At 39.1% G+C, this 11,677-nt stretch overlaps 2 protein-coding genes across 2 annotated transcripts in view; one reads left to right on the plus strand and one right to left on the minus strand.

The window, feature by feature from the left end:
- Positions 1–4,972, minus strand: part of igf2r (insulin-like growth factor 2 receptor) — a 43,557-nt gene extending 38,585 nt beyond the window's left edge. The window contains exons 1-2 of the mRNA XM_068708513.1: positions 4,779–4,972; positions 3,101–3,240 (exon numbers count right to left, since the gene is read on the minus strand). Coding sequence (XP_068564614.1) covers positions 3,101–3,240; positions 4,779–4,915 — 277 coding nt within the window. The 5' untranslated portion in view covers positions 4,916–4,972. The remainder of the gene's footprint in view (positions 1–3,100; positions 3,241–4,778) is intronic.
- Positions 4,973–7,664: 2,692 nt separating this feature from the next.
- LOC137870781 (hatching enzyme 1.2-like) lies at positions 7,665–11,406 on the plus strand. The gene is made up of 11 exons (XM_068708232.1): positions 7,665–7,737; positions 7,810–7,863; positions 7,945–8,007; positions 8,214–8,267; positions 8,362–8,408; positions 8,549–8,618; positions 8,708–8,822; positions 10,005–10,177; positions 10,492–10,573; positions 10,761–10,882; positions 11,325–11,406. Exons 1-11 carry the CDS (start codon positions 7,704–7,706, stop codon positions 11,345–11,347), a joined length of 837 nt encoding a protein of 278 aa, XP_068564333.1. The 5' UTR covers positions 7,665–7,703; the 3' UTR covers positions 11,348–11,406.
- Positions 11,407–11,677: the final 271 nt, after the last annotated feature.

An 11,677-nucleotide genomic window follows, 5' to 3' on the forward strand; every position in this document is an offset into this window, starting at 1 on the left:
CTCAAAAGGCATCACACATGTCTGCAGCTCATTGGTCCCCTGGGCTAACAAAACCTTTAATTTGTGGTTTTCAAAAACTGAGGGGTGCTTCCCCCAGGGGGCTCATTGCTCAGAGGAGGGGGGGGTGCATGTGACCCAGGGGTGGGAATATTTGGAGCAGAACTAAATAACTCAGATTGGTGTGGAAACAAACAAACAAGAGGGATTTCACGCTATCAAGGGAAGTTAGGGAGTTCCATTCTGACAGCAAAAACGACAAAAGATAAAGAGAGATTTGAGGAGAAGAAATACAAAAATCTGAAAACAGATCAGTTGAAACTTGAAGTAGAGGTTCACTTTAAATAGATCAGGTGTCTTTCAGGTTCAGATACAAAGCTGACATTTGTGTTAATTGCAAAATAGTGGAAGAAAAAGTAACTCCACAGTAATCTCCTAGACCCCAACGTGACGTCCTCGAAACGCTTGTTTTGACCAAACAATAATGACAAAAAACAATTTGAAAAGGTGGACACAGCAAATCTTTTGGCGTTTTTGTTCAAAATAATAATTTAAAAAAATCACTGAAATAATAATACATTTTTTTAGAGTGACTCATCACTGCAGCTCTAAAAGTGAAAGGAAAACATGTAGTTTGTAAACTTGATAATGTTCTCTAATAACATTGTGGTGATTAAATTCTTTAACAGCAACTTGAGTTATTTTCATTATCGATTCGTAATTAATCATCCCATCACAAGTTGATGTCATCAAATGTTTGATCAACTGTCCACAACCCAAATATATTCTGATTAAAATGATACAAAACACAAATTAGCAGTGATTGGAAGCAAATATGTTGCATTTTTATTTAATAAAAACTAAAACAATGAATTAATTAACTCATTGATTAATTGATTCAGCTCTACTAATCTCCCCGATATTATTAGATTTAAACTGGTTTACAGGGAGTCGGTGGCAAAGTTGTTTATCTGCTTCCAAACAGAAGGCACGGCAGCCACTGCCTTAAATTAAGTTGAATCAATTCACGTCAGCGTGATTAAATAGAGATCAGGGCCGTCTCTGTTTACTGAAGGTCAGGTCTGAACGGGATGAAGGAAATCACACCATAGTGACATTGCCATAGTGACACACAATGTTCACACAAACACTACAATTTAACCACTAAACAGGAGGAAGTACTACAACATAAATGACACACTACTTAAAACAATAATAACTAGAACATTTGCTGCATTGCTTTCTGTTCATATTCGTTCGGTACACACTGCATTCCAAACAGTCAGCATCCGGGGTCAACGTAAATTTAACACCCGTCTTTGTTGTAGCTTAAAAGCGCTAGTTTAGCTTTAGTTGAACTGTGCAGCTAGGTTGCTGATTGAGTAAAAATTGTTCAGATCAATAAGGTTTCTGTAAATACTGTAACTCAGCATCTAAGACGGAGGAGCTTCTGCCGGACTCGCAGTGAGGGTTGCTCGTCTGGGACAGAGGTGCAGATCTTGCTGACACACAACAACAGCAGCAGCAGACTCATCAGCACAGATATCACAACTGCTAATGTACTGATAAAGCTCTGAAAGACTGATCCATGAAGCATCAATTCACTTAGCATCTAGACAACCCCTCAGCGGTTTGATGACGCTATGTGTCACTAAGAAAACCAACAGTAGTGACGCCACCTATCCTCAGACATACAGCAGACATGCACTGACAATAACCAACCTCACAATAGCTGACCACTGTTTACGGGCTGACCAGATTATCGCAGGTCAAACCATGTGTCGCACAGAACATACCGAACAGAAAATTATTTTGGTAATAGAATAAGTACAAATGTCATGTTTGATGGTTCCAGGCTTTCAAATGTGTGTATTTGATGCATTTCCTTGTTACATATAGCTATAAACTGAATATTTTTAGGCTTTGGACTGTTGGTCAGACATCGCCTTCGCTTAAGGGAAATAATAACAGCCATTTGTTCATTACTTTCTGCAGATCATCAAGAGTACATCAATCCCAAACAGTAGGAGCGCAGATGCATTAAAACATAAAATGTATAAAAAAAAGAATTGAAGATTTTTTAGAATGACAGACACATATATACATATCTATCTATATCTATATATATATATATACACATCTATCTATCTATCTATCTATCTATCTATCTATCTATCTATCTATCGACATACATACATACATACACTGTATATAAACACGACAGACCCTGAGATGTAGATGTGTTCCTGCAGTGTCACTAAAGAGCCGTGAAATGTTTTGTTGTGTGGTTGTCATAAGACACATGGGACCCATCAGAGTCAAAGACCGGCTCACATGCACCTTTGTTACTCATAAACATTTTAACAGAGCAGTACAACAGGCTGAGTGCCCATTACACGGGGTAAGGTCCAACATGTTCAACACACGGCCCACATCATGTATCATGCACAACAACACTGCAGCACACAAGGCTGCAATAGGGTGTTATTGTACTCCCTTCTATTGCTTGACTGAAAACAAAAGGTGATCTTGCCTTTGAGGGTCTACAGGAAGAGCATTCCAAACTTCAATCTGTTGTATCTGCTCACATATTTGTACAGGCCTTTGTGTCGCCATGTGCTTTCTAGAGTTTGTAATTTTGGGGGGGATTTTAAAGGAAAAGCATGCTGGCTAGCATCCTGCAAAAATGCGACCGGATGCAGTAGGACATCCTCGTCCCTTTTGGCATACTGCATTTGACAAGCTATGTATTAAGACATACTAAATCTTTTTCTGGCATACTAAATAATATGGAAGTACAGGTATGCTATCTCACATAGTTCACTGTCACAGGTGGCTTAATGGCTCAGGCTTTAAGGTGTGTAAACTGACAACATGTGCACCGACACCCTTGAAATCAAAATCTTTCCTGCCACAATACTTTCCCCAAAGAAAAAAGAAAAAAATCTCCATGTTTAGCTTCTTTATTATGTTTATCCATCATCCATTTATCCAGGAGACTGCCATGATTCCACCACACATAGCTAATACAGTAAGAGATGTCTCACGCATCTGTAAAACCTTCCCTGAGTCCCAGTGTACACCCCAGTAGGTTTTTACTCACCGACAGACTGGTTTGTTTTGGTGGCGAGGTTCTGGGCGCAGATGGCGGTGCCGAGGCCACAGCTGGTTGACGGTGAAGACTCGCAGAGCTTTAGCGTGTAGCTCACCTTATTATCCTGGTCAATAGCCTCCCATTTAAAACTGCAACACAAGGAATACAAGAAATGAAGTTAAGAAGAATTAAGGATAAACATTTAGGCAATGCACACACTCATACCAGGAACGAATTCTCAGCCCTGCAGCTCCTGATCAAAGTCGGTCTAAAGACTTTGTCTTCATTGTTGATTTACTGATTTAAAGACCTGTCAATGGTCACTATGGTGAAAGTGGAACCTATGAGTACTACGTAATAATTTTTTTGATTAATAAATTAATTGTTTAGTCTTAACAATTTCTTAAAATAGAGAATGATGCAGATTCCAAACAGCAAATCTTCACGTTTGAGAGTCTGTAGCAGCAATGCTTTGGCCTCCTGTATCACTTCCATGCTACAATACTCACAGTTAATTCTCTAAACTTTATTGATTCTTCTAAACATAAACAATAGCTGATTGACAAAAACTATATCTTTATGAACAATTATTGTATAATCATCTAATCATTTTTCAAGCAAAAGAAAATGACAAAATTATCTTGTTTCTGTGTTTTTTTTGGTGTCATGTAGCTGTAAACTGAAAATATTAAAGTTGCAGAATGCTGATCAAAATAAAAACAAACGAGCAATTCAAAGACGTCACCTTGCGCTTCAGGGGGGTTGAGTTTAAGTTGTGCTTTCCTACATTTATAAAAAGTAAAAAATAAATGAGCAAGCAGCTCAAACGCCTCTAAGTGAACCCACCTTATTAGCTAGTGAAGAACACAGACATAATAGCATTGCATTATCCCATATCAACTATTCTTATGACCATTTCTGCAAATGCCACCAAAACAAGGAAGTGACATTGAGCCAGCCTGACGTTACAGGTTACTGATTATCACTTCAGCCTTATTGCTGAGTCAATATTTGAGCAGCAGCAGCAGCCTGAACAGAGCTCCAGTACAGGAGCCTGTAGTCCTTATTTAAACTGTGAAATAAATAACGTTACATACTGTAGTGTTGCTCTCTCTTTGTCCTCCTCTAAGCCATGTCATTTAAGGTTGCTAACATTTAGCGTTAGCTTGTTACATGACAATTTTCATGTAACGTTAGCAGTTAGCTACATATTAGCTTAATAAAACACATAATAGTGTAAGCTAACTGCTTTGGCTCGAGATCATTTGAGTTTCGAGACTCATATCCTTCAACATTAAGTTTGGCTGCTTAAAACGTATCAAGCAGCACGTTTTGACAAACTATACAGCTGTTATTGGGTTTGTTAGCTAGCTTACACCATTGAAAGCGGTCGCTGAATGTAAGATTTTAAAAGTTGATATTGTCACTGAAATAAAGAGTCCGCTGGTTGTTTATAAGCCGCGTTTAACAGGAGACATTCGTATAATGAGGTCGTGTGAAACCGGGTGTAACATCGTCAAGAAGCAAATAAATCACCAACTGATACATTTGTGAATTAAACCTAGCGTGACGATCGGTGTAGCTACGGAAGAGCATGACACGCTGTAACGTTACCCGTAATTTGTTTTGTTTCTAGCTGCAGTGTATCAGTCGGAGGTGTGATCGTTAGCTATGACCATAACGTTACCTGCAGAGGTCCTGGTACCACGGGCTGCTGCTGTCCTCCTCCGCTCCGGACCGGACCGACAAACATCCCAGACACGCCACTAACCAAAGAACCAGCTTCAGAGGCGAGAAACGGTTAGATTTACACAGAAATAACATGTTTACAGCGGTGGATATCAGTCTGTGGCGCTTAAGACGACATGATACGGCAGTCTGTCTGCTGTGGAGCAAATCAGTAGGAAGTGAATGCACCACATGACAGGACATCACATGACTCTCATGATGCTGACTGATGCCGCCTTCATGGTCTGTGGGGAAACTGGGAATCTAAATCAGAATCACGTTTATTGGGAAGGAGGTTTTCACCATACAGTCTGTGTTTTTTTTTTATATACAAGCAGTAGTGGGACAAGTACTATGGGAAAAAGTACTCGGATCTTTTGCTTGAGTAAAATAAGCAATGTACACAGTGTAGCAATACTCTGTTGCAATACTCTGTTGCAGGTAAATGTAATGAAATGAACATTTTACTTGAGGATAATCAAATAATAATAGCTAAAAACTAAGGTTTGGAATTTTTGTATGGTGCTGAACATCTGCTTTTAAGCTCTTTGAATTGTACAGCAAATCTTACATTACAAAGTAAATTAAAAACTGGAAATTCATGACAGAGAGCAATATTAAGTCTGCGAAAACAGTTGTAGAAAGTCCTCTGTGGCTCTGTTGATCTGGAGGGGAGATTTCCTGCAAAAGTCTGCAAATACACTGATTATGTCTTCAGAGTGTCAATATCAAACCACCACTGCACATAGCACTAATGACTAAACAAAATGAATGATTGTGTTATGATGAACGTACTTTACAGTGGGCCAATCAATCGACCAAGTCATTTTCAGAAGCAAAAGTGCCAAATGTTCTGATTCCACTACAGATCGGACAGAACTAGACCTAACCCCCCCCCCAAAATATAACAGTTTGGAGCCCCCCTCAAGGGCCATCTCCCAAACCTCTGATCTAATCCACCACACTATTGATTGGACATGTAGGCTTCCAGTGTTTTAGGGGACTGACTTTAAAAAAAATCTCTATATATAGCATACTAAGGGTTCAGGATCTGCAAGTGTTTTCTCTCTTTCTCTTTAAAATATACATTTGTGATATATTAGTGATGTCAGTTCAAGAAAGAACAAGACATTGTCATATGGTCGTGGGGCCATCACATAGACACATCACATGGGCATAAATGATAAGTAATAACTAATACACCGTTTAAAGATGAAACATTTTATATTAGAAAATATATCCACCGTCTTTATCGCACTTGAATGCAGCATTATTGATGACAAGAACAGAGCGTCATTCAGGTGTTTGCCATTTAAAGGAAGAGGTATGCTGCTTTTCCAGTTAAGTGTCCACTTAAGTAATACCTGAACGCAGCATTCCATAGCCATAACCATCCATCCTTAACCATCTATACAACATTATCATTTCATTATAATTTCATGAGTAGAGTTTGTGAAGAGTCAGTCCTCAGTTTGGGAGAAAGATTCAGCTTCCTGTAAGTACCACCTCAGGACAAAAACACACAACCATTTAAATGGAGCCTTTAGGTGTCACATTGCGCCCTCTAGTGGCCATGACGGAACACGACAAAAACTCTTACTCATCACTTCGCTTATTCAAGGCCAGCTGTCTAAAGAATGTTGGATATTTAGGTATTTTCCCCTCAGTTATATTCTCAGTTGCTGAAAAAGCTTTAATCCTTTATTCATTCTTGACTCTGGACATGTTTGCTTTTTCTATACTCTTCTTTACATTTGTTACTACATACTAAAACAGATCCTCAAGAGCTGTCAGGGGCATTGTGTTTGGAGCTTTTATATATTAGAAGGGTGAGAGGAAATAGATGTGCAACAAAGTTCCCAATCCAAACTCAGGGATAGTGCAATTGCATGGCCTCTTAGACCCTTAGATCACCACAATTCCCCTCCTGTACATCCATTTTTGAGTATTGACCACATATGGCTTTCGCCACCCACGAGTCTCTCACAACAAGAGCATGAGAAAAATATTTGGAACATTTCTGAATGCATAAGGCAAGTTTATAAAGAATAATAACCGCAACATGGGCTCAACACTGACATTGGAAAGTGCTCTTAAAAAATACTTTAAAGGATAAGTTCAGAATTTTCCTTAGTCCGGTGCCCACATAAGCATTGAAACCAGCTGCTTTCAATGGTGGGGTGGGGTGGGGGGGGGGGCACAAACCACAGTCCTTCTTCTGTGCAAAAAATGTATTACACATTTATTTAATGTGTCTTCAGCAGTTTCAGTTAGCCAAATAAAGTCTTCTAAAACTTCCCCAGACTGGGGCAATGGACATCAGAATCAGCAACAAGAGCAGCCCACTGCTCCTGAATGCTGAGGGTGGCTTAATTGTCATGTGTGTACCTGTATGTATGACAATTGAAATTAACAATTTATTTAAAGTTCATTGCCAAGTCAAGTAGGTAAAAGAGTTAAAGAGGATAGAAAAAACATATGTGCATTTTACAAAAATGTGTAACATGTCGATGTGGAGACCTACTTTATTTGTCTCCTGTTTTTCACAGAATTAGATGGATGGATTTGGCCCTCCATCACTTACACTAAAACCCTCATTGAGAAACCTCATGAATGGCTGTTTTAATGGCCAGTGTGAACAGAGGGAATGATTACAGCCAGCATTGGAGACGCCTGCACCCAAAGAACTGAAACACGACAACAGAAAGAAAAAGCAGAGTAATGGCAGACACCAAAGCGTAGCGCCCTCTGCAGTCCTGTCTGGAGCTCATAATCAGTGTGAAGTGATCACACCTGTTGAGAGGCCTGATGGTTATCAGATAAGGACAGCCAGCTGAGGCGTTTAGGTTCACAGCTTCTGTCTTTGTTCAAGTCGTATTGCACTATGTGGTTTTTGGTCTTCATCTGCACGGCGACAGGTACAAACTCAAGCGTTCAAACCACATCTTGTGCTGAACAATGATGATCATATTCTCTTTCTCTTCATGCAGCTGTTGGTGGTGTACCTGTACATCCAACCCAGGAGGCTTCCAGTCACTCCACAGGTTTGTGTTGGCCAGACTGATTTGCACTTATTTTTACGCGAACATACAAATTATTGATGAGGAATTCTCATATTTTCATAGATAATATCACTGTCACTTCTACGCTTGATGTGTCCAAGCCAGCCCCTACAGCAGCTTTGCAAGGTAGATCGTCTGGTATATTTTACAAACAATGAACATGCCAAAATAAATTAACATTTAATGACCAGAATTGAACTGATTTCTCTCTGTTGACGTCATCCTCTTGAATCACACCCATAATGGGTCTAGTCCTGCAGCAGGTTGGTGCCTGTTGGTTTCTTTCAGACTTTGTGTTTAAAAACGGTGATTAAATTCTCAGATTTTTGCAGGTAACGGGACTTCAATGCTTGAGCCACAGCGGGTCAGTGCAGAGACCTTAGAAGGTAAATTCAAAATATGATGTGTATCTTATTTATTTTTTCATAGATGCAACTTACAGTTTTTGTTGTTTGTTCCCCCCCCCCCCCCCCATGTCAGACTTTCAAGAAAAAAAAAATGTCGATGAGGGAGATATTTTGATTCCGGTAAGATGAACCAGAGACGGGAAGGAACATTTCCAACACAAGCTTGATCTTAATATTCTCTCAGTCAATATTAGCATTAAGACTAGAAATTGAGTTTTTGTGTGGAACTATTAATGGTGTCTATCTGTCTTAACTTCCAGGAGGACAGGAATGCTGTGGAGACTTTGTGGTCTGATGCCGTCGTGCCTTACACCATCAGTTCTGAGCTGGGTGGGTCTTTGTTGATCCAGTGTGTCTGACCACTAGAGTGCAGATCACAAAACCCCCTTTTTTTTTTTTTTTTTTCCTTCACTCAACAGCTCATCGAAAGGCTAACATCCTCTCTGCCTTCAAGATGATATCAGATGTCACCTGCATTCGCTTCAGACCATATACCACAGAGTTGAACTACGTCAATATCAGGAATGGCAGAGGGTGAGAAACATGTCCTCTCTTTTTTTTTTTTTTTTTTTTTTTTTTTTTTTATACAAAGGGTCAGTTCACCCATATTATAATGAAGTCAGGCAGAAATGTATATATTATGTTGTCTTGAAAAACTTTTCTAACTCAAATTGCAAAGTGATTCACAGAGCAAATTAAAACTTCAATGTTATAAAACTGTAACACACTCTGGTAAAGTAACAAATCAAGATAAGCTCTCTGATTTTAGTTTGAAGAAGCTCAATATCAATCCATAGAATTTTTAACGACTCTAAAATGTACTGCAACAAGGCTAAAACGGTGTGATGTGGTCACATCTCTTGGACTTGATTTAAAAGCCAGTAAAAAAAATAATAATTCCAGACTTTTAGTCTTAGTTTTTACACACTCAAATGTTTTCTTTAAACTTGCTTTTACTTCCCTGTCTTTGGGAAGTATTTTGGTGTGTGTGTGTGTGTGTGTGTGTGTGTGTGTGTGTGTGTGTGTGTGTGTGTGTGTGTGTGTGTGTGTGTGTGTGTGTGTGTGTGTGTGTGTGTGTGTGTGTGTGTGTGTGTGTGTGTGTGTGTGTGTGTGTGTGTGTGTGTGTGTGTGTGTGTGTGTGTGTGTGTGTGTGTGTGTGTGTGTGTGTGTGTGTGTGTTCTATTCATGGAAAGAGATGCTGCTGAATTTTTATTTTATTTTTTTAAATGGAATTTATCAATTAAAATCAACTCCATTATGTTGACATTGGAAGGTACGTGTATAGAGTCACATCCTACAAACACCTAGGAATATGGCTTGATGAAAAGTTCACGTTTAATGTGCGTATTGATGATCTACTGAAAAAGCTTTCAGCCATTTAAAAAAAAAAAAAAAAAAAGCATCCCATTTGTATTTGACTACAGTGATGTGACGTTTCATGAAACTTAATCCCTGCTCAAAGAAAGGGATTATGCATATCATGCTGCAAACCCACTCTCGCTATTTCATTTAATAATCTTTCAAGATGGTCCTCGCTGTATACCAGAGGAGAAAAATGACCATCCTGACTAAAGGTATAATAAACTAAATCTATGTAAATAAAACGGAACTTACTACCTGGCTTAATACCAGCCGAGGTAAGGGAGGGAAATGCCTTTTTTGTACTTTTGTGTGAATCGACTCTAATCCTACTGGCCTCCTGTTTTGTCTCTGTAGCTGTGCCTCTTACGTCGGTTGTCAAGGAGGAGACCAGTCGCTGTATTTCGGCCCAACGTGCGGCATAGGGAATCTTTGCCATGAGATCATTCATGCTCTGGGACTGCATCATGAACACAGCCGCAATGACCGGGATTGGCACGTCACTGTGCAGTGGCAGAACATCAAAGCAGGTGAACACTTAATTTATTGCAATTCCCTCTTTTTGAGAAACACAAGCCAGCACCAAATTGTATGTGCATTCTGTAAACTTTTTCTCTGGGAACTCTGTTCCGACGCATCATGTTTTTAGGTTAAAGGCTTCACAATGAGACAATAAAAAAATATATGTATATTAAATTAACAAAACTAAAAGGTGTCAAAGATTCAGGAGATTGGTATGAAACATTTGGACAAAGCTACTTTATTCTTAACTTGACTGCAAAAGACCAAAGTAATCAGTAGTTTCTGATTTTTTTTATTTTTATTTATTTTTTTATTTTAAAAGGGAAAGAGAGGTACTTCAAGGTGAAACGTGGAAACACTCTGAACCTGCCATATGACCTCGACTCCATAATGCACTATGGACCGTAAGTCATACCTGTCATTTATTTAGACCTGACACCCAGTCACAGTAGATCAGTCATCAGTTGTTGGGTGTTTTTTTTTTTTTTTTTTTTTTTTTTTTTTTTTTTTAATAGTAACTAAATATGGATAGTTTTTTGTTAGATATTTAACAGCAGGTCAGGGTGAACAAGAGATTCTGTTTTATTGCAGGTATTATTTCACTCAAGATGGGAGTCCAACTCTGTTGTCGAAGCAGGGTGGGGTGACCATGGGTCAGAGAACACACCTCAGCAATCTGGATATACAGAAGCTGAACAAACTCTACCACTGTGGTAACGTCATCACTACACGACTCATCTCATAACTCTGTTCAGTGTGTCAGTTCAAGCAGGCGGGACGTGTTCCAACAATACAGAGACATTTCTTTTAGGATCCACTTTAAAATCTTACTCGTGCTTTGCATCCCGTCTCTAAGTTAATATTCCATCTGATGACAGGTTCTGCGTTTTTAAGGCCCGTTTTAGCAACACATTATTATATAAACTTGCCTTTTCACCTGACAACTAGTCTTGTTTACACAGTACTGCTCTGTTGCGCAAGCATCTGATTTTCAGTTTAAAAGTTAGATTTTTATTTCTAAATCTTTTTTTATAGTCTCTTTAACTATGTATTTTGCGGCTCTTATTTTTATATTTTTACTTATGTAGTTTATGGGAAGCACTTTGTGCTCCCGGTGTGGAAAGTGCTATACAAATAAAATGTTTTTTCTTCCAGATGAGCGGATGAAATGGCTGTGAGCTGGCTGTTGGTTGACCTGCATTTGTTGGGAGAGTTAATAAAATCATAAAGAGCCTGGCTTTTTTTTTTTTTCTTTTTTTTTTTTTTTTTCTAGCACACTGTACCTGCTGGCCCAAATGCATCACATTAGACCCATTAGGTCTGAACTCATCTACAAAGCACTAAATGGTCTCGGGCCTTAATGCATCAGTTACTTCACGAAGCGTCCGGACCCCTCGGGTCATCTGGGACAGGTTTACTCTGTTCCCAAAGTGAAAGCATGGTGAAGCAGCTTGTAGATTCTAAGCTCCCCATCTGTCGTAAACTAACTGAATCACTGAGGTCTGCTG

This window comes from Cebidichthys violaceus, unplaced genomic scaffold (genome assembly GCF_023349555.1).
Source record: "Cebidichthys violaceus isolate CVI_PGR_0920_01 unplaced genomic scaffold, fCebVio1.0.p SCAF_14, whole genome shotgun sequence".
Taxonomy (NCBI): domain Eukaryota; kingdom Metazoa; phylum Chordata; class Actinopteri; order Perciformes; family Stichaeidae; genus Cebidichthys; species Cebidichthys violaceus.